The 24,264-nt window shown below is 41.3% G+C and overlaps 1 protein-coding gene across 1 annotated transcript; it reads left to right on the forward strand.

Annotated features, from left to right (window-relative positions):
* The first annotated feature begins 2,819 nt into the window (after positions 1 to 2,819).
* On the forward strand, positions 2,820 to 22,085 carry cacng4b (calcium channel, voltage-dependent, gamma subunit 4b). The gene is made up of 4 exons (XM_007238954.4): positions 2,820 to 3,505; positions 15,561 to 15,644; positions 15,794 to 15,934; positions 18,080 to 22,085. The coding sequence occupies exons 1-4, from the start codon at positions 3,283 to 3,285 to the stop codon at positions 18,598 to 18,600; spliced, it is 969 nt and encodes a 322-aa protein (XP_007239016.2). The 5' UTR covers positions 2,820 to 3,282; the 3' UTR covers positions 18,601 to 22,085.
* The last annotated feature ends 2,179 nt before the right edge of the window (positions 22,086 to 24,264 follow it).

The raw sequence follows: 24,264 nt of genomic DNA on the forward strand, positions 1-24,264 counted from the left end.
ACTAGAGAAGCACAACTCTAGCGCACATTCGCAGTAGTACAATACATGTAAAACCACCATTACAAGCTGTGGAGGAACTGTGTTCTCTGGAATGATGGAGCTCCATCCAATACTTTAGGGGTGAGTTTGGTATAAATTATGTGTTATCATCTACTATACTGACCTAACAAATGCTCTTGTTTTAAAATTCTTTAGCATAAAGCCTTTCCCTGGAATGTAGAGACAATCACTCCTCCAACTCCTACAAAGCAGGATAAACTCTCCTTAATTTTTTTAATACCCTTGATTGAAGAAACAATGAATGATGAGTGGGTATCCCAATAGGTCCTATCCATGTGGCACCCACTATCAGATCAAGCTTTGAAAACATTTACTGTGCCTTCCCATGAGCACGTTGGCCTTGCTGACCAACCTCACTTACAAGCTAACACCTAAAATTTTTTAGGTATTCCTAGGCTGTAAGGCTGTAAGTTAACACTTCATACTTCATACAGTTGACATACTGCTATTCCAGGTGGTGCTTCTTCCACTGCACACTTTACACTGCACTATATACATCACCCACACTGTCTGGTTATTAAACACATTTCCTCTAAACGCACACTTTACAGCCTGCTGTGCTAGAAATAATGAGTTTCGGTTAACAGACGATGTCTTCTTAGCTCGGCACTGCTCTATCTGAGTGAACGCGCCAGCAAACAAACAACAGGTTGGTACCGTAGAGCCATCCATTCGGGCTGATTAGTAAAATAATCCACCTCTGAATAACGCTTCGCTCCCGGGAGAGCGTGAGTGAGTAGCCTCTCCACGGGCCGGCAGGAACAGATTAATAGGCTGATTCATTAGCTTGATGCAGGCGTGGATTCAGTAAACAATAGAATTTTAATGTTTCCCAATGAGGGATCTGCTTAATTATCCTCCAGAGATCAGAGAGAGCATCAAAATAATTCACAGATATGCATTCAGTCAGAAGCAGTCAAGAAGCAAACCATCACCATAATCAGGAGATTCACGACTCATGATGTCAAACATACTGTATTTCATGTATAATTTATATACACATGATTTGTTAACGTACAAATTTGCAGAAGATGAGAAAAATGAACAGAAAATATTGTTGCTGTTGCTCAAAACCATATTAAATGTGGCAGTTGTTTTCTAAATTGTTTTAAAGGAGAACTGGACTTTTGAAATGGATTTGGTTTGTAGTGAAACATGATAACAAGATCAAACTTTTGTCGAATAGCCCACCTCCATTCACCCCCAGCATTCTAAAATACAGTGCTTTTAGCTGATGCTCCCAACAGGTTTACAAAGCTATTTGTACACCAACCGGAATCAATTTTGCAATCTGTTCCCCTATCCTACCTATTTGTTTATGCTTGTCAGTCGACTATATGACCATATCACTAATATTATAAGCCTTTTGGGAGCATCAGCTAAAAAGCACTGTATTTCGGAATGTTAGGGGTGAGTGGAGGTGAGCTATTCAACAAAAGTTTTTACTTGTTTTACTATATACACCCCAAGACAGAGGCTGTTGTCCTAAACATTATGTGGGTACTAATTGTCTTCATAAATGAATACTGAAGTCAACCAGATATGAAGTAACACATAAGGAATCATGTGTTCATCACAAAATTGTTAAACAAACCAAAATACCCAGTCAGGTGGTCCTTATTTGGGGTGATGTTAACTTTGTTGGGTTTGGTCCCCTTTTGTTCTGTCTGCTGTCTGTAACATGAGTGGACACAACAGACAGCGAGAAGGACAGAAATAAAAGTAATAGACAGAATATGAGTGAAAGAGAAGGTGTGAAAGAGAAATAGAGAGAGACAATAAGCATGTTTTGAGAGAGCGACACAGAGGCACTGAGACAAAGAGATTGAGAAAGAGAGAGACATAGAAAGAGTTAAGCTTTATTGAGAAAATAAGGTATTACATTACAATATTCAAAACACCCACCAGAAACAAATACACATTATCACAATTTTTCAAGTCAAGAAGTCCCTCATGTCGATAGTCCTTCTACATTTCTATTCCTGCATGATTTCATAAAAAACAATGTCACTGGAGAAAAACTTAATCGATCCTCATCCTAGCTCTGGATTTCCATAACTGAATTGTACAATACATATGATCAACCTGTTTATTTATATTTATATTCATGTTTTGTATTTTTTTCCCAAGTTTCTTTTTATCTGTAGCAATCTATAAAAAAGTGTTCAAATGTTTCAGCTAAATTACACATCTGCATGGGACATGCACATTACAGTTCTCACTGGTAATCTCCTAACAGCAATCAGCCACACTTCTTTTCTGGGGCGGTCCTGATGAGAGCCAGTTTCATCATAACGTTGTTCATGGTCTTTGCAACTGCACTTTTTTTCGGACCGGCTAGCCTTTATTTCTTAAAGTATTTCTTTCTTTGCTTAGTTGAGCAGTTCTTGCTATAATATGTATTATAACATTACTTAAATATATATACCTGAGGTATACCAACTCTTCACATTTTTACAACTGATGCTCTCAAACACATTAAGAGGACATGTGTGTTGCACATAAGGTCCAGGTTTAACCCCTCCTGATCCCATCAATGGCCCTTCCTGGGGTTCATCACCGACATTCTTCTATATGTGGGGCCAGAGTGAAACCAATGGACAAAACTTTCTGGTTCCCAGTTGGGCTTGTTCACCACAGAGGACCCACAGTGGCATGTTAACTGGGAGGGGTTTGGTGAGGGCTAAAACTGGAGAGGGGGTCTCTGAGCCGCTCTGCTCCCATTGGCTGGCTGGGCTGAAGGTGGGGTCTGGGTGCGCGCCGTCAGGACTCAGATACGGAGAAACTGCGCGAGACAGGAGTTTCCAAACCCGGAGTGAGCGCGAGAGGGACGTGGCATCAGTCCAGAAGAATAAGACCACCGAAAGGACCACAGGATATGGCTCAGTCGAACATAGTTAAGTGAGAGAGCGCACGCGCCACGCCCACCCATCCTCACCGTGGCCGCGGGCGCACGAGCGCGTGTGCCAGCCTGTGCGTGTGAGGGTGTGTAAGCGCGCGCGCCGCGCTACCTGAGCCGGCGGGAGCGAACAGGAGTGCGCGCGGAAAGAAAGCAGCAGGGGCGGCGGGCGCGCGGCAAAGCGAGAGAAGAGGAAAGAGGAATGCGCGTGCTGGTCTCGCCGTGACGCGCGCGCGTCCAGTCCCCTCGCCTCGCGTGCTTTATCCCTGGCCCGCCACCCTTCACCAAGACGCGCAGCGCCGCGCGCACCGTTATGAGGCGCGATGGTTCGGTGCGACCGCGCGCTCCAGACGCTGGTGGCCACGGCGGGCGCGTTCTTGGCGTTTAGCTTGATGAGCATCGCGGTGGGCACGGACTACTGGCTGTACTCGCGCGCGCACATCTGCAACGCCACCAACATCACCACGGACGAGACCCAGAGCCAGCCCAAGAAGAACCGCGGGGACCTGACCCACTCCGGACTCTGGAGGATCTGCTGTATAGAAGGTACCGCTCTAGAACAGTCCTGGCACCGGTACCGGCACCAGGGGTGTGGACCGGTCCCCGGCTCTGTTTCGCTGTTCAGTAGCGTTTGGTGGGTTTGGTCCCCTTTTGTTCTGTCTGCTGTCTGTAACATGAGTGGACACAACAGACAGTGAGAAGGACAGACATAAAAAGTAATAGACAGAATATGAGTGAAAGAGAAGGTGTGAGAGAGAAATAGAGAGAGACAATAAGCGTTTGTGTAAAACAAATTTTGAGAGAGCGACACAGAGGCATAAAGCACTGAGACAAGGAGATTGCGAAAGAGAGAGACATAGAAAGAGAATCAGAATGTGAGTCAGAGGGAGTGAGACATTTGCCAAACATAGAATGTTAATAAGAGATAGACAGAAAGTTAGAGAGAGACAGACATAAAAAGTGATTGAATATGAGTGAAGGGTTTGAGAGAGATATAGAGAGAGACAGAAAGAGAGGCAATAAGCAAGTGAGAGAAAAACAGATTGGTTAAGAGACAGAGGCATAAAGGCACTGAGACAAAAAGAGATTGAGAAAGAGAGAGTCATACTAAGAGAGGCAGAATGTGAGTCAGAGGGTGTGAGATAAAAAAAATGCCAGACATAGAATGTGAATAAGAGATAGACAGAAAGTGAGAGAGTGGAACAGATTGTGAGTAAGGGAGAAAGACAAAAGCAGGAATTGAGAGAGGCAGAATGTGAGAAGAAAAGTGAACGAGAGAAACCAATTGTGAGAAATAGACAGATATGAGCAGAGAAAGTGAGACAGGAACAGAGACATCAAATGTAAATGAGAGGAAAACAGATTGTGAGTTAGAGAGAAAGACAGAACAAGATAGGTATAGAAAAAAGAGAGAGAATTAGAGACCAAAACAAACAACACAGAATATGAGACAGAAAGATTGAACGAGAGAGTCATAGAAAGAGACACAGAATATGAGTCAGAGGAAGTGAGACAAAAAAATTGCCAGACATAGAATGTGAATAAGAGATAGACAGAAAGTGAGAGAATGGAACATATTGTGAGTAAGGGAGAACGACAAAACAGGACAGGCAGACATTTATATAAAATATAAGACAAAAAGTGAGTGAGTGCAACCAACTGTGAGAGATAGACAAATAGAACCAAAAAAAGTGATTCAGGGCGAGTGAGTAAAAGAAAGACATCAAAGGTGAAGGAGAGAAACAAATTGTGAGTAAGGGCAAAAGATAAAAAACAGATAGGCATAGAAAGTGAGAGGAAGACAGACAGAAACAAACAACACAGAATGTAACTGAGAGACAAAAAGGAAGAAATAGAACGTGAGAGAGGCATAGAAAGTGAGACAGGGAGAGAGACACAGAAATGAAGTGAGAGAAAAAAATTTGCAAGACCTGGAATGAGAATGAGAGATAGATAAAACAAAGATAAACAGAAATTGAGAGAAGCAAAATGTGAGACAATAAGTAAGTGAGTGAAACAGATTGTGAGAGAGACAGATAAGTATAGTAAGAGACACAGAAAGGGAGACAGAATGTGAGTCAGGTGGAGAGACACAGAAAGGAAGTGAGAGAAATTGGGCAGACAGGGAGTGTGTGTAAGAAAGAGAGATATATAAGGGGTGGGCAGATTGTGAACCAGACGGTGAGACACAGAAAGGAAGTGAGACAATTAAAAAGGGGACAATTTAGAAAATTAGAGAAACATTGAATGTGAATGAGAGAGAAACAGAAAGTGAGACAGATTGTGAGTTAGGGAGAAAGACATAGATGAGACATAAATGAGAGAAAGAGATTATGAGTAAAAGAGAGCCAAAAGCAGTGTTAGAGACAATAAGAAAGACATAGAAAGTGAGAGGCATTAAAAGTGAGACAGAATGTGAGTCAGAGGGAGAGACACAGAGAGGAAGTGAGACACAAAATTAGCAAGACATGAAATGTGAATGAAAGAGAGACAGAAATTGATAGTGAGACAGATTGTGAATAAGGGAGAAAGACAAAAAGACAGAATTGCAGTGAGGCAGAATGTAAGTGGAAGAGAGATAGAGGCGTATAAAGCGAGACAGGAAGAGTGTGCTTTAGAGAGAAATTTAAAGGGAGAAAGAGGGAAAGCAAGAGATAGACAGGAAGTGAGAGCTAGGCATCAAAAGTGTGAGAGCAAGAGACAGAAAGTGAGAGAATGTGAGAGAGATTGACAAAGAAAGTGTGTGTGTGTGTGAGAGAGAGAGAGAGAGAGAGATAAAGGGATAGATAGAGACTGAGACACATTGAAAATGAGTAAGAAAGGGGGAGAGAGATTAAAAGAGACATAGATACAGAAAGTGTGTGTGTGTGAGAGTGAGAGAGAGAGAAATAAAGGGATAGATAGAGACTGAGACACATTGAAAATGAGTAAGAAAGAGACATAGATACAGAAAGTGTGTGTGTGTGAGAGTGAGAGAGAAAGAGAGAGAATTAGATATTTCTCCCAATATCTCAGGATTTCTCACCACTTCTCTCTTTCTGTCTCACTCCCTCACTATCTTTTATTTTATCATGGGGAGGCCTTTCTCTCACTTTCTCTCTTCTGTTTTTCTCTTCCTTTATTTTATTGTTCTGTCTTGATCTCCTCCTCACCTTCCTCATCATTTTCTCTTTCTCTCCTCTCCATTCTCTCTCCTGACTAATTTTAATTCTTTTCCATTAAAATCTCTGTTTCATTGTTTTGTCTGTCTTGATTTCTTCCCATCTTCTCCATTTCCCCCCTTTCTCTCTTTATCACTTTCCTCCCTCTTTCTTTTTCCCATTTTTTCTTTTTTTTTACTTGCTTTTCTACCTATTTCTTTCAATCACTTTTATTATGTCATTGTATCTTTCTTCTCAGTGATAGTCTTTGCTTTTGCATTAATTTGGTAATTTATTATTCCTTTTCTCCATCATTCTCCATTTACCATTATTCTTCCTCTCTTTGCTTTCTCATTTTCTAATTTTTCATTAGTTTTTTGTTTCCAATCTTCATTCTTCACTCTTTTCTCTTTCTCAACCTTTCTCTAACTTTTCTTTCTTTTTTTCATTTTCTTAGAAATTCTCTTTTTCTGTTCTATTTTATTCTTTATTCTTTTGTTTTTCTATTTCTCTCTCTTTCTCTTTTTTGTCTCTTGCTTCATTCCTTGCCTTGATTTACTTTTTCCCTCTTTTCCTTACAATCTCTTGTGTTTAATTAATCTCTTCTTTTCTTGTTTGTCTTTTCTCGCTGTCCCCCTTTGCTTTTCTTTTCTGTCTCTCAGTTCTTCTCTCTTATTATCTTATCTTTTTTTTTGCTTTGTTCCTTTTTCCCCTCTCTTCTCCTTGTGTCTCTCTCAGTCTCTCATCTCTCTTTCATTATCTCTTTTTGTCTCTCCGTCTCTCTCTCTCTTTTAGTCTCTCTCTCTCTCTGCTGAATGGACTGTAAAGCATATGCAGTCAAGAGTCTCCTCTTAAGTATCTGTCTTCATTCATGTCTTTATTGTATTTGATGCTGTTGCTTGGCAACAACATGTCTGAAATCGCTATGGTAACATGGCCAAGGTTTAAAAATAGATGAATCTGTTGCTTCTTGTCATTGTCCAACAAAAAAGAGACATATTCTTCTTTATTCCCATATTTATTTCTCTTTTTTACCGATGCAACATGATGCTTTGCTGACCCTCAGCCTGGAGGACTCGTGTCCCACTTGTTGCTTCACCTGGACCTGAACACACGAGTGCCATTTAGTCACGAAACTGTGTAAAAGCTCTCGAAATCCCCCGGCATCATGCAAATAATAAACTTCAAATGAATGGCGAGCACGTTAAAAGAAGCTGATTCTCACGACTGAACTACTGAAGCCCCCACTGTTCCAGAAAAACTGTTTCTCTGCATACTATATTAGCCTCCTCTCACCCTGTCCTTCAGTGGTCATGACCCCACAGGACCACCAAAGAGCAGCTATTACTCAGCTGGTGCGTCATTCTTAGAACTGCACCTCTGTCACATCTGGACTGAGAATATTTCACCAATATTATCCTGTGGGGAACATCCTGTAAGCACTGATGAAGGACTAGAGGATGGCACAAACATAAACAGCAGCTAGATGAGAGTGTGTAATAGATTAGACAGTAAGTGGACACAAGTGAAGGTTTAAAAACTCTAGCAGCACTGCTGTGTCTGATCCACCACCTATACAATTACCTCAGTGCTGAAAGGAATAACCCACTACCCAAATATTATTACCTGCTTTGTGGTGTTCCTGTGTGGTCCTGACTATTGAAGAACAGGGGAAAAGGAGGATAATAAAGTATGCATAGAAATAGATACAGGACTACAGTCTGCAATTATAGAACTACAAAGTGCTCCTACAGGGGTTGGACAATGAAACTGAAACATCGGTTTTAGACCACAATAATTTGTTGTCCCGACGGACAGTTCTGGTGGAAACAGGAGAGTTGAGGTGCACATTGATTTCTGCCGTGATTTGGGCAGCCGTGGTTTTATATTTTTGGATACAATCCGGGTTAGCACCCGAACATCCCTTTCAGACAGTTTCCTCTTACAGCGTCCACAGTTAATCCTGTTGGATGTGGTTCGTCCTTCTTGGTGGTATGCTGACATTACCCTGGATACCGTGGCTCTTGATACATCACAAAGATTTGCTGTCTTGGTCACAGATGCACCAGCAAGACGTGCACCAACAATTTGTCCTCTTTTGAACTCTGGCATGTCACCCATAATGTTGTGTACATTGCAATATTTTGAGCAAAACTGTGCTCTTACCCTGCTAATTGAACCTTCACACTCTGCTCTTATTGGTGCAATGTGCAATTAATGAAGTTTGGCCACCAGGCTGCTCCAATTTAGCCATGAAACCTCCCACACTAAAATGACAGGTGTTTCAGTTTCATTGTCCAACCCATGTATATGCCCGGTGGAGATAAAAAATAACCGATATCAAGGAGGTGGTCACAATGTTAAGCGTCATTGGTGTTTATACAGTATTTATAATGGCTTCTAATTCTGGCCAGGCCTTCAGTGAAGGCCTAAACAGAGACCGGGGTGCTGTCCATTCATCATGGTCCTGAAATGCTGGGATTAGACTGAGATTTGCAAATTCAAGGATTCAAGTAGACTTTATTGTCATTCACATCACATGTGGTACATGAGGCGGAACGAAATTGTGATCTCACGTTCCAGTTTACACCCAAAGAGCAATTGTGAAAATAGATAAATATAGATAAAATAAAATAAAAATAAAAATAAACCGAAAAAATAGGATAGAATTAAATAGATATCAAGATAAATACACAAAAATAGAGTAGGCAGGTAGCAGCAGAGTGAAGTCCAGAGTGTAGCAGCATGATAGTGTGAATGAAGAGCAGTAACAAAATAAAGCGTCTCAGTGCGGTTTAAGGTGACAGTGTTTGTAAACAGTAATTGTCCTTGTAAAGTGACAGTGCAGTGTGTTGGCGAGGTGGAGTTTAAGAGTCTTACCAGTTCTGGAATGTTTTGCACTTGATGCTCCGCAGCCTCCTGAGTGAGTGTGTTGTGTGGGTGGGATCCTTCCTGATGCAGGTGGCCCTTTTCCTGCATCTGGAGGTGTAGATGTCTGTGATGCTGGGGAGGCTGACTCCAACAATCCTCTGTGCAGCCTTCACCCCTCTCTGCACCTTCTGGGAACATGCCATCAGCCCCAGAAGATTGGGGAAGAGCTCAGAGATCTTTGGGCTGGGGTTCAGGCAGCTTCTACCTGTGGCCAGAAACCAGGATCCCACTGTCTTCTATAAGTAGAACCATGCTAGAGATCAGTTGAACTCGGTTAAAAGGAGGAAGATGGGGTGGTGGAGGGTTGCAAAGACTTGACATAAACATGTGTGCAAGGTAGAGATCATATTCATGGAATGTAAGATTGGGCAGAGAGTTATTTCATACCAACATTAAAGAAAAAATTAGCTTTTTCTCAGTATTCCTTAACAATGCTTTAGATGAGAAATATCCAGATATATTAAGTAGTTATGAACTGTTATTCTAGTAGCATCTCATATGTAATATTCTGTTATTTTGATGATATTTTAGTGTTACTTAATATCTTAGTGTTACATTAAAACATCTGTTTGAAAGCAGGTGTATAGAATACTAATGTTCCATTCTGATCAAAAAGCACTGTAGTTGCTTAAAAAGTTGTTTAGAAAGTTATTCAGTTCCCCAACTAGTCATTATAGCTTGTATACCATCAGGTATTTCTGTAATATCACATGAAATGTAAAAAATACTGTAGCATCGCCAGGGGCAGAGTTATGAGACCAAGCCATAGACCCATTCTACAGCTTTCAATTTAAGAGGGAGTGAGACTAAAGGAATAACCACAATGAAGAGTGACGGAGGACGAAACTCTCCTAAAATGATGACCCACTTGTAGAGACCCTTTTTCACCCTCCACACTAACATCAGGATGATGAATAATGCTCCAGTAATAAAACAGGCATAACACACAACACACACATAATCCCTCTGAAACAACATAAATCTCTCCCAATAATCCCAACCAAAGAAAGATGGTGGACGCTGAGCATGGTGGGAGTTTGTAAGCCCTCCAGAGTACCACATTGCAGATTGGAGTACTTTGCTTCTATGGTTTTCTTTTTAAACAAGAAAAAACCTCTTGTACATTTTAGAATCTTCAGAGAGCCAAATTAAAAAGTGTTAAAGAGTCAAAGAATCCTCTTTCGATACTAAATAGAACCCTTTTTGTTGTCTAGTCCATCAAAGTGTGCACACATGAACTCAGAGATGCTCCAACCTCACGCCTAATTATCTCAAACATTGTGTTGACCCTTAAAGGTCATTTGTCAACCAGCAAAGGACAAAACACTCAGAGCATCAATACATTTTCCATCAAATGGACAGATCACAGCCTGTGAGATAACATTTGCTTTAGTGCCATATGGATCAGAGACTAGATTGTTTGGGTTTGTTTTCCCTCGGCGGTGTCGCTCCCTTTGCGAGGCTGGGGAGGACTCACTCGGGTGAGAAGGGGGAGGGGGGTGCTGTCACTTTGCCATTCCCAGCATGTGCCGCCGATCTGTAATTAAGCTGCAGCTTTGAAAGGCCACGTAGTCTCTAATTAGCCACCAGCCTCGAGTTCTGCCACTGTGCCACACTGAGGAGCGTAGTGATAACGAGCTAGGAGCACATGCCAGGTGCAGGCCCTTGACCCCTTAACCTTACTAGTGTAAGATCCTGTTTAGAGTGAGGACCAGAGGTACAGACTTAAAACTTTTATAATGAACAGCCCAAAGAAAAATGGGGAATAAATTATTTTTACATTGACTTTCAGTGAAATTTAAAAGGTCTTTTTATTTGATCTCCTGTAAAGTTATACGTTTAAATCGTCCTCCCAACTTCTGTTTCCAGTTGTGGAACACGCCCACATTCACACATATAATAGTGAACGACTCCTTAAAGCAGTGGAAACACAGGCTGGTTCTTAAAAGGTTCGCAGGTTGACAGGAACCAGCACCAGCACTTTGTTGGGGTGACAAATATCTAAGCAGGTGCAAATGTATCCAGATTGTTTGAGGTTTGCAGGCAATTGCTTACACCTCTTATCACAACATTACTATAATATTTTAAGAACTTTAGTCTTTTTGAAAATATTGGAGTATAACAAATGTAGCAAATAATTATACAATTATACATTAGCAATAACACATAAGCTTTGCTTTGGGCTTTGGTCTTGCTTGGGCATTATCAACTCATTTTTCAGAGAACTACTTCCCACTTGCTAATCAATCTAATTTGATCTGTTAAATTGAATGTGTATTAAGCTGTTTTTTTTACACCTGCACTCTAAAGTCCAGGTTAAACAGTCTCTGGTTTGTTTTTACTCTCTGTGCGCTTCATTTTGGCAGGTGTGAATACACTCTGGAGTAGTTCATTTGTGGTGACAATGTGATCCAATCTGGAACCAACCAAGCAACCAACCAATCATGTGATCAGTTCAAGTTTGGGATAAATGGCTATGCAGGTGCAGTTTAATCTGATTTATTACCCAGATAATTACTACAGCTACAATCAAAAACCCTTTCTGACACTGTTCCATGCTAAATTGTACTGAAGTACACGCTAGTCCCAAACACACAGTGTGATCTTCCTTCTGTATTTACTTATTTGCTTCTACCCAAGATAGGTCTCTCTGTAAAAAACACACTCTTTCAGGTTACAGAAGCCTCTCATCAAGGCTCTCTAACAAGACATAACAGCAACAGCAACGTTACATCAGCAACCAAAGCCGGGGTTGGTCCACGCCGCTTCCAGAGTCCTATGATTGGCTGTATATCACAGCAACAACATGATGATTCTTCCAGGCAGGCCAAGGCAGCTGTGGCAGCTGTTTTGTCGCTGCATGTGTGAGATAGGGAGGTGGGTTTGTTGGAGGTGGGTGGAAGAGGAGGAGGGGGGTGTCGGTCCCGGCTGCATTAAACCACAATGAAGATGTCAGAGGCATCCTTGGAGACGTTATGGAAATCAGACAATTTGAGCAGCCCTGAGGTTGCCATGGAGAAGATGTGCTCAGCAGAGAGCATTGTTACCTCCAGGCAGGCCTGAGGGACCACCGAGGGGCCGTCGTCGCTTTTAGTCACACACACATACATACACACCACAATCTCCCTCTGAGGAGTGTGTGTGTGTGTGTCAGTCAGATGAGGAGCATTATTTCTCCTTTATGAGACTGGGCACCCCTCAGACACTGGGCTAATAACCACCTATCATAAATCAGCTGTCTGAGCTCTCAATCTGCTCCCTCTTCACACACAATACTCTCTAATATAGCAGGAGAAATGGGGTAAACCGCATGTCTGATGGCTCATAGATTGCCTAGATCCCCCTGAAAATCCTCTCTCTTTGACTGCTCCGAGAAATGATTCCAAATCAATTAGAAAGAAAGGACGCTAAGCGTAGAACGATAACGATCTGAACGTTTCTCTCAGCTGCTTCTTAGAAGACTGAAGAGTGGAAAAGCTGAAGTGGAAATTTGACCAAGACAGATTCATGAAAGAGAAGCTTTCCCTTATTCCTTTCTGGTCAAAGTAACAGCATCTTGATGATGTTCTTGTATAACATAGTGTTACTAGATTCTTTAGAATAGCCTGATACAAAAGTTACAACTCTGACCCACTGAACAGAAGTTTCCTAATGCTAAAATTTTACCTGTAATGAAGGTTCTTTTCTTTGAAAGCAGACCTTACATGTATGCTTCCAAAGGCGCTGCCACTATGATCAGAAGATCGCTGGTTTGAATCCCCGTCATGCAGCTTGTCATTGGCTGCCGGAGCCCCCAAAAGAGAGAACAAATGGCCATGCTCTCTCCAGGGCAGTAGATGACGCTCTCTCCCTGACATCACCTCCTACTTATCACTGAGGTAATGTCGGTTAGCACAAGGCGTCTGTAAGCTGAACCGAGTTGTTTGTGCTTTCCTTCAAGTGCGCTGTGATGCTGAGGAAATGTCCTCTTTGCCCAAGACTCCTCATGATGCAAAGTTCCTCAACAGCCAGAAAAAAAGCCTGCAAGCCATAATGAGAAGTCACTCACTGGCAGACCTAAAGAACCTACTAACCGTGACATAGACACAGTCTGTGGTGGCTAGCTGTTTGCAGAGTCACTCCAGTAGAGAATGTTTGTTATAAACATGTTATGAACATCTACAAAGCATGTATTATGGATTCTTAATATAGCTGTAGTTATCCTTTATTTCGTTTGCGCCCCAGCAAGTGTAGTATGGATAGAAATATACTGAGCATTTCATTTACCTTTGGGTTTCCATGGCTGAGCAGCTCCATCCAAGCCATACATCACCAGATAGTGTATCTATTAATAAATATATTTCATTAGATATTTTCTGAGAGATAGGCTAAGGAGCAAATAGGCTACAAAAATTGGCACAATTATCTCGTACAGTGGGCCAGGCTTTAGGTAAGATAGGGTGAGAAGTGTGAGAAGTAACACTCTTTTTTTTTTCTTTTGTTGACTGAACACCATCTGCCACTGACAGCTTCAGGAATATGCTAATTAGTCTAATTTCTGTGGCATATTATTGGCACGCTCATGATCACAGTACTCACAGTTGCTACAGAATAATGAGTCTACTAAACATTTTGTTACGACCTGTAGGCTTGTGCATATATTTATTTTGACATTGACATAAGATAAGAAAATATTAGACATAAAAATGTAAAAAATATCCTGTAGGTCTTGCTATGGGAGGTCGACAACTTCCTGAATATTCCAGAATCTTCCTGAATCTTTCTGAATTAGGGTGTATATATATTTTTTTATAATGACTAGACAAGAAAACGTGGCCCAGTTTCTCAGACCTATTTAATACTAATTAATTTGATGCTCCTTTTTAACCACCAGACCCAATTAATGCCACGCTGGGCCACAAAGCTGTGTCACAGGGTATAGACTACCTCCCACTTCACCTATAAGAGAAGCTCAGATAGAGTGACATAAAGACAGGGAGAGAGAAAGACAGAGGAAATAAGGTTCTCTAAAGCAATTGATGCCATCGCTGTTCTCTCCTAAACAACCTTTCAATCATTGACATACAGTAAATACTGGGGGGGATAGGGGGAGACTGTGTTGACAGTCATACGTGATTCACATAAAGATCTTTTAAAGTGAGCTTTTAACAACAGTATACAGAAATCCATAATGCCTATTTATATCCTTCTTATTCATAATATGCTCATCCACATGATAGTGTCAATGGTTCTCTAATAAAAACAATGGTTCTATATAGAGGTGTGAGAAACCAGCAAACCTTTTGAAGTAGGGATGCTCTGAATATTCCTCAAACACAATTATTTACCATACATTTAGACTGATGTCAATGCATTTTGTTCAGTTTTGGTTACAAGCAAAAAAAAATCATTTTTATACATCCCTAATGTGAATGCATAAAATATTATTTGTCCAGATAAATAGTTTAGCACTTAAGAAAGAAAAAAAATCTGTATTGCACCAAAATGGTTTCCACTATCGTCAAAGTCAAAGAACCCTTTATTTCTTAGAGCAGAATTATAACCTTTTTCAGGCATCTGCTTCTTAACCTGCAACTTGAAATAGTTCTTATTTATAGCTTTTTAAACATTGTAAAAAATTATAATGTTACCAAAGACCTCTTATATATCTTATATGTATGTTATAAAAATATGTATGGCACAAATAAATCAATGCACGTTAGGAGATAATTTAACACCCTTATTCAGCAAGTGGTGTGTACAGAAGACTAAATTAGCCTATTGCACTCCAGCCATTTGTCAGTCCTAACATTGTCAGTCTGCCTGCTATGAACTCAGAAACACACACTAAAGACTCCAACTCCCAGCATGCACTAACATGGACCTTCCGGACTTTGCTGATCATGTGACACTACAGCATTCTAACTCGCCGATCTTCTGATTGCTTACACCTAGTCCTGTTAGTATACATACCCCTTTGTTTCATTAGTTTCTTGCGCAGTATTAAATCTAGTTTATAGCTCTTCTACCAAGCGTTTCTTTTGTTTATTGCTCATTTGTCTTGTTTTTGTGTTTTTGGCTATTTCTTTGCCTTGCCGTTTGTATTTATTGTTTATCATTGCCCGACCCTTATTTTTGTAATTAGTCTTCTCTTTTTGCCTGGCCCTTTTATCTGTTTTGATATGCTGTTTATGACCCTTTTGCCTGCTCTCACTCTGGTATGTTGTTATCTTTTGTTGCCATTTTGATTCGGACCCTGTCTGTCTCTGACTGTAAGTCTATTTACAAAAATAAGTGTCAGCAATGGTAAACAAACAGTACAAAAGGCAAGGCAAAAGAGCAAGAACAAAAAATGCTAGGTAGAAGAGCTAGAAACTATGCTGGAAGTTTAAGTCTTTAGTGTGTGTGTCTGAATTCATAGCAGGCAGACTGACAATGTCACTATCTGCAGCTGAGAATGTCTTAATTTTAGATATATAATTGAGGTGCTGCCCACTATAATGTGAGATCATGCCTTCCTTAATGCATTATTTCTCTTCTTTATTCTTTAGGCCTCAACAAAGGAAGCTGTTATCGTATCAATCACTTTCCAGACGACAATGACTACGACACTGACAGCTCAGAGTACCTATTACGTGAGTACACTTCCCTCGTTGATAGATTAAAACAGTTTAAAACAAAGTGTTTCAGGCCATTATCATTGATGATGTGTTGATGTCTGGTTAAAAGCATTATTTTAAGATATTGGAAGGCTCACCTGTGATCTTGTCTCACCTGTGTGCAGGTATAGTCCGTGCCTCCAGTGTGTTCCCCATTCTCAGTACCATTCTGCTGCTGCTGGGGGGACTGTGTGTGGGAGTGGGACGCGTCTACAGCAAGAGAAACAACATCCTTCTTAGTGCAGGCATCCTGTTTGTGGCAGCAGGTAAAGAAACTTGTTCAGTTTCATCAGTATGTAGGGCCCAGAGTGGTTCAGAAAACTTAAGGTGCTGTCACAAATCCTGGGTTATGCTGCAGGCCATCAGCAGCCAGAGTCAGAGAGAGAGAGAGGGCACTATTGGCCTTGCTCTTACTGAGTGGGTAGATGTAGCTTTCTCTCCCCTCACCACTACTAGCGCGAGGTTGGTCAGTACAGGCATCTGTTGGCTGATTTATCAGAGTTGCAGATCCAGTGCACTGGTTACCCAGTGATGCTGCATGAGCAGCAGTTTGAAAAGAGGTGGTGTCTGGCTTCACATGTGTAGGAGGAGGCATGTGCTAGACTTTGCAATGTTGTGTTGAAGGAGGCATTAGTAAGTAATAGGGGAGTTCATAAAAAAGGGGATTGTGTAATTGGACTTCCAAATTAAGAAGACAATGGCATGTCAAGTCAAGTCAATACAATTTGCTGTAGCCAGATATCGCACCTGCAATCATTCCGGCTATCACTCACACGATCAATGCCTCTTTAACTTCTGGTGTATTCCCGACTGCTTTCAAACAAGCACATGCTCAAAAAGCCTTCTCTCAACCCCGCCCAGGTTGACAACTACAGACCGGTCTCACTGCTACCCTTTCTCTCTAAAACACTAGAAAGAGCAGTTTTAAATCAGGTCTCTGGCTTCCTCTCCCAGAATGACCTTCTGGACCAGAACCAATCTGGGTTCAAAAAAGGACACTCTACCGAGATGGCTCTGTTGTCTGTGACTGAAGCGTTGAAAACTGCCAGAGCTGCAGGTCAGTCCTCAGTGCTCATTCTGCTGGACCTCTCGGCCGCATTTGACACAGTCAACCATGACTTCCTCCTAACTATACTCTCAAACATGGGGATCGCAGACAATGTGCTGTCATGGTTCAGATCATACCTCACTGGGCGCTCGTTCAAGGTGTCGTGGCAAGGACAGCTGTCCTCAGCCCGCTCCTTATCCACTGGGGTTCCCCAGGGTTCGGTACTGGGTCCCCTTCTCTTCTCCATATACACCACCTCTCTTGGTCAGGTTTAATCGCTCACACTGATTTTCCTACCATTGCTTTGCTGATGACACCCAGCTATACCTGTCGTTCTCACCTGAAGATCACTCAATCTCTGCACGGATTTCGCAGTGTCTCTCTGACATATCCTCATGGATGAGGGAGCATCACCTTCAATTAAATCTCTCAAAGACTGAACTTCTGGTTATACCAGCAAAACCATCTTTTCAACACAAATTCTCTATAAGTATTGACTCTCTCTCTCTCTCACCGACAAAGGTTGCTAGGAACCTGGGTGTTATGGTTGATGACCAACTCTTCTCACGCACCATGTGGCCTCAGTTGCTCGGTCCTGCCGCTTTGCGCTCTATAACATCCGAAAAATTAGACCGTTCCTGACGCAACAGGCCACCCAACTCTTGGTGCAAGCGGTCGTCATCTCACGCCTCGACTACTGCAATGCCCTGCTAACTGGCCTCCCGGCCTGTGTAGTAAAACCACTCCAGATGATCCAGAACGCAGCAGCACGTCTGGTCTTCAACCAGCCAAAACGGGCACATGTCACCCCGCTGCTCATTGAGCTCCATTGGCTACCAGTTGATGCTCGCATCAAATTCAAAGCTCTTACAATCGCCTACAAGGTGATGTCAGAACAGGCTCCTTCCTACCTGCACTCGCTCCCGAAGGCTTACGCTACCTCCCGGCCGCTGCGCTCCTCCAGTGAACGTCGCCTCGCTTTGCCAAACATTCACACAAAACAATCCAGACTGTTCTCATACAGAGTTCCCCAATGGTGGAACAAACTACCCTCCACTACCAGATCAGGAGAATCTCTCGCTATCTTTAAGAAACTCCTGAAGACAGAGCTCTTCAAAGAGCACTTACTCTCTTAACACCTCTAACACACTAACTACTTCTAACCTCATTTCCTTCTTCCTCTCCTTCACTCCTCTATCCTATTATTCCCCTTTGTCCTCCTTTTATCCCTATCCAAAGATGTTTTACCTTTAAACTTATTTTACATTGTACTTGACTATTGTAAGTCGCTTTGGACAAAAGCGTCTGCCAAATGTAATGTAATGTAATGTAATTTTAAACCTCAACTCTCTTGGTGTGACAGGTTTGAGCAACATCATCGGCATCATCGTCTACATCTCCAGCAATGCCGGTGACCCCAGCGACAAGCGCGACGAGGACAAGAAGAACCATTACAATTATGGGTGGTCCTTCTACTTTGGAGCGCTCTCCTTCATCGTGGCGGAGGCTGTGGCTGTACTGGCTGTGAACATCTACATCGAGAAGAACAAAGAAGTGCGCTTCAAAGCTCGGCGGGAGTTTGTCAAGTCTACCTCGTCCTCTTCTCCGTACTCACGCATGCCTAGCTTCCGCTACCGGCGGAGGCACTCGCGCTCCAGCTCGCGCTCCACGGAGGCGTCGCGTGAGGCCTCACCTGTCGGCATGAAGATGGTCAGCTCTGTGCCTCTGGGAGAGATCAACATGTACACACTGACCAGAGACCCACTCAAGTCAGGGACGGATAGCTCCTACAGCCCTGAACATGACCCTGGATTTCTGCAGGTGCACAACTGTTTCCCTAAAGACATGAACGATGCTGTCAACAGGAGGACCACGCCTGTATGAGGAACCTTCCTGACAGGAATGTTCTAGAAAATCAATATAAAATGGCCATATTGTACAGGAGCATTACATATACCAAATGGCATGATGGTATGGTCGAAGTACCCCTTCTTCTCTGGCTACAGAGATGATCCAACTTCTGAACAACTGATGATGACTTTGACATGGGAATATGAATGGGCTTAAAAGAGAGCAATTATGACCTACGTTCTACCTATGATCCACACTTTTGGTCCAATCTTTATACATCCAATACCACTCCAATTTACTAAAGGTCTTTGAACTGTACTCTACAGCATCATGGGGACACTTTGAGATTTTACAACTGAATTCTAAATAAAGTCCTGAGCTCCTTTCAGATCACACCTTTTTGAACACAACTACCCAACTATAAAAAATTGGTGCTAAAGGAAGTAGTCTCACATTTCAAGCCTTTCTATTCTTGTGGATTTCTTGGATTTTGTACATACTTGAGTTGAACCTTGTATGCCTTGTTTTTTGTCATATATTGGTAGCCACAGCTGTCTTACCCTATACTGTGTGCCTGTCTGCTTAGCAGTATCCACAGCTATAGTTGACCTAAGCTGTAGGTACTGGCTTGCAGGGAATACTGTGTTTTGGTTCTTCTGCTGTTGTGAAACTAGAAGTTAGATACGTTTATGGCTTCTTAAACCACAGGATTGGAAAACCACAAGTGTAATTGACATATCTATGCTCTGCCTACAAGTGTGTGCTTGCGTGTCATCTCTAGCTTTATGAAACTGAAACAATAAATTCTTGATGTTGCCATTTGAAATGGGCACACTAATGTTTGATAATGTGATAATTTGACCTGATCGATCTCAGCAGTGTGACCTGTTACACCCCTTCAAATCCAACTGTACCTGAGTGAACTAACGCACTGCCACTATGACCCAAGGTTCAATTTCTAGATCATGCTGCTTGTTATCAGCAGCTGGAGTCTGAGAGATCGATCACAATTTGCCATGCTCTCATGGGGATGAGTCGATGGAATTTCCTCCCATGTCACTCCTAGAGTAATGGTGGGCAGGCACTATTAGCTGATGTGTCTGAGCTAGGGATCCGGCACTTTCCTCCAAGCTCATTGGCTGCCTAGCAATGCTAGCATCAGCACCAGTTAAAAAATGTGCTAGTTTTCCCTTTTCTAGCACAGTAATACGGGCATTGCTAGTGATAGGGGGAGGGATAAGGCTTATAAACAGCCTTAGAAATTTAAAAGAACGTTTTAAAAGAACACTATTAGATATCAAATTGGAATAAATTTGAGTTGTGCTCTTCTAATTGCTACAGTCTCTGGCGGACATTGTGTAAAATGTATTGAACCATAATTACAAATGGCTGCATTTGTGGGCAGAGGATTGAGCATTAATTTGTTAAAATTGTAAAATTTAGTGGTGGCAAAAAGCTTACATTTGTTTAGTTTTTTTCTTTGTTTGTTTGAGAAAATTAAATAATGTTATTAGCTGTCAGTAGAAAACCAGCCAGTATTGTTGTTTGTCAAAGTGAGTGAGTTAAAGACGAATTATATTTCACTGCCATTATCGTCACTCAGCACCAAGGACTAAACTGTCGACATTCCACCCAAAAAAAAAAACTGGTGAAATCCAGGACCCCCCCCCCTCCCTTGAATGTGAATGATGGCCGTGCTGCTGCTCTGTGCTACAGCAGCCCTGTGTAAATCTGAATGCTGGTTGCCACTGGGACTGTGACATTGTGCGAGCCTGAAGATAAACGGAAGGCTAAGAAATGTCAGACATCCAGAAATGAAAGAGCGTTTCATTTTTCTTTTTCTTTCATTCTTTCTTTTTTAAAGCCCGTCGGCACTGCAAAGCTTTTCAGTGGCACTGTCCATTTGCTGATACCAATCTAGGACTAAGAAGAATGAAAGACTGTCAGTCTCACATCAGTGTGGCCAAACCAGCCGTTCAGAAGACCATCCGTGTCTTAGCTTTTTGGGAGCCTTATGTTTGGAATCCCTGTCAAATCAGTGCGCCAGCAAGCCACATGCTCTGTCACTGTTTATTTTCTCACTATAGCAGGGTCTCTCTGCTTCCAAGAGGGACAGCTTCCCTCTTTTTTTTCTCATTCTCATGTATTATTTGTACACTGCTATCTGTATGAGTGGTAATAGAATGCTGTGTGGTTACTGGTCAATTGCCTGTTGCTGAAGTGATTCTCGTGCACTCTTAAAAGTGAAGACTCATGGAATAGGGTTGCAATGGTAACTAGTTTCGGGGTATACTATGGTCTTAAAATGTGCGGTTATTACATCATGGACGTTGGATAACATAAGCAAGCAAGTGAACAGAAAAGTTTATCCATACAACCATCCTTTCCACCTTAGCCAATCCTGATCTCAGCAAGTGACACAAAACACACACAGTGGAGGAACACACTTAAACACACACAGCAGAGAAAATAGCAGAAAACTTAGTTTTACCTCCATCCAGTCAGCAGGGTGGGATTACTTTAGATACTATGTGAAAGAGTAATACCTTTGAGTAATCCAGCTTGGAAAAACAGTTAACATAGCAGCTAACATGACGTGTCGGATTTAACCCAGCTTAGCCCAACTAGCATCTCTGCTAATTAATTATTTTAGGCGTCTGGTTCAGAATAACCTACACAGCAACCTACACATATCAAAGAAAGCAGCAAACAAATTTGGAACCATCCATAAAATCCTCCATCAGTTACATCCTAGTTTAAATCACATAGCATCTTCTGATCCATCTTATTGATAATTGTGCTTCTTCTTTTTCTTTATTAACATTATTAATAATATTATTATAATTCTGAATGCTTTATGAAATATATCATACTGCAATATTCTCTGAGATGGATATCATATCGTAAATATATACCATGCCGTTGCAACCCTACTCCTGAATGGTTCTTGGCTTGGTCGTATGGCTCTAGGAGAAACTTGCAGTATAGGCTTTAAAATACATGGAGATTCCTTAAAGAAATATTCATGGACATCTTGGTAAAGGACCGTAAATTGGCTTCAAGAACCCACTCTTTTCTAGCATCTTCACTTTTAAAAGTGCGGAAAAAAGGATCTCAAAACTTGTACATAACTGAAAGATGTTGGGATAAAACGCATAATCAGCTACTCTCACTTAGTAAACCTGTTTTTATACATGAGCTTCAGAGCCATGCCTCAGCATAGCCTGGCGTATGGTAGGTAGTCTTGAATATTGACGTATTTTCTATGATCCACTGACTGTGTGTGCTTTAGCTATTATTTACAGAGTGGCTCTAATGCCTTTTTTCTCTGGAAACATATTCACTATAACCTGCCTGTAAACGCTCTCCGTCTTTTCCAAGAAAGACCTATCTCTCTCCTCGACTTCTCTTTATTTGCTGATGTCGTTGTTCCCAGTATTGCTCTCTCTCTCTCTCTCTCTCACCAACAATGTCACTCTATTGTTGCTCACTTGAATAAATGAAGTCAGGGCACATGTTGTCATGGTCACGCTTGTGTGTTTTCCTTCAGATATGACATCACTGGTTGATTGTTACCTGCAAAAATCTCTTGTTACTTTTTCAGCGATGCCATTGAAAAAAAAAGTAACTAAAGAACAATTAGTGTTTCTTTGTGTTTCTTGCATAAAAATGTACTTTTATTTTATTGCAGACAGTTTGAACTCAAGATATTTGAAGTTTTGTCTGGTCAACTCAATTTCATCTACTCCTGCATTTCAGGCCTGCAGCACATTCTGAAAAATGTTGGAACGGTAAAGTGTTTACCACTTTTCACTACATTTAAAAGTCTTTTGGCAGTGAGGATACCTTGTCTTAAGAAATGCAGCAGTATGGGGTCATCTTCTTCCTCAGCCATGTTCTTGTAATGTGTTCAGCATCTCTTTAAAAAATGCTTGACAATCCTGAGAAAAGCATATTTGGCTTTAAAATCTCTTGGCTTTAAGTACTTTTTTTGCATTAATGGAGAAAATGCAGCCTCTGGACATGGTTAACATAAGGCTTCTGGTTTAAACAGTAACATTTTAAGGCTTGTGTCTTTGCCATTTACACAAAGAAATTCCTCCTGATTCTTGAATAGTGGAATCAAGAAATATGCAAATCTCTTCCGAACTTTCTTTGAGGAGAATTCTAATAATTTATAACGAATTTGTTCACAAAACAGAGATTCACTTCTAATATATTTGCTCCTTATAAAATCAGCTTTGTATGGTTTCTAATTGTCTACTCAATCATTACAATTAGTTGACATCACCTGTTTGAAATCACACTACTCGCCATGTGAGTAATGTAACAAATTCTAAACCAGAACATGACTAATCTGAAATGTTCAGCCTTCTCAGAAGCATCTTCCTAATAAATTCCACCGGAGATGCTGCACACATTATCAATAAACACTGTTTCCTCCAAACTAACATGATGTCAGACCCACTTTAAAAGCACGTGTGGAGATAAATATTTTATTAAAACCGAGAGCTAAGGTATATATTTTTAGCAACAGCTGTTCAGATTTGATCAGAAATCAGACCTTCCAAAAATAGCTACTGTGAGGTAAAAGCAATAATAGCAAATCTGTTACCATCTGTCAAGATTTAAATGCAACAAACCACTTCTTCTGTGCCTCATTTGTTGGATAGCCTGATACATACACATATTTCATATACAGAACCCTGGATCCTTTGGATTCTGACTGAAATGTCAAGTTAGTTGTATTTTTGACTGTTAAAACTGTTAATTTTTATGTTGACTCTTTTTTTATTTGTTATTTTCTTTTCATCTGTCATTCCTCCTATTCACTCCCATTGATTTTTTTGGGCTTACCAAATCCCATCTTCCCTTTATTTGACACCTAATGAATTCATGGCACGCCTTCAGAGCAGTTCCCCATGTTCTTCATGTTCTAATGGAGAGCCATACCAATCCACACTGTTTTTTGTCACTTTTTCATCCCTTATTCTTTCTATACAGTCTTATTAATTTTTATTCATGCCCAAGACCTAGAGTTTTATTTGTTCATCAGCCACCAAATTGCATGTTATCCTTTAGAACAACCATTGTGCAGGTCTTTTAGTAAATGCAGATATGTTTAGTAAAAATTATTTCGTGAAAAACGGTGAAAAACATTACCTGTATAATGTTTTAAGAAAACAAGAAACACATCTCATATGTCATACTGTTTGAACATCGATTTTCATTAATTGCTCATCAATGTTAGATATGATATGCTGTGGAAGTTGCTGGTTCGAATCCTGGCTATGCAGCTTGCCATCATCTGCCAGAGCCCTGAGAAAGCACAATTGGGCTTGCTCTCTCTGGATGGGTAAATTTTGCTCTTTCCCCTCATCACCCCTGGGGTGATGTCGATCGGCTCAAGTACGGTGGCCGAGAAAGCCCAACGCAGTGCAAATTGAAAAGCGCTGCAAAAGCACAAAACACATCCATCAAAATTACAACACAGGCGCAGCAAATAGAAAAACGCGCTGCAACTAGAAAAACGCGCTGCAAATAGAAAAACGCGCTGCAAATAGAACCACAACACAACGGAATTTTCCCGGGGGACCTTAAAAGATACTGTACCAGCTAAGCTGCGTCTTCAGTAACGTCTCGGACTTCACTATGTGTACAAAGGACAATAAGTGGCAAACAAGGCGTTTTGTGAAG

This window comes from Astyanax mexicanus, chromosome 19, assembly GCF_023375975.1.
Source record: "Astyanax mexicanus isolate ESR-SI-001 chromosome 19, AstMex3_surface, whole genome shotgun sequence".
Taxonomy (NCBI): Eukaryota; Metazoa; Chordata; class Actinopteri; order Characiformes; family Acestrorhamphidae; genus Astyanax; species Astyanax mexicanus.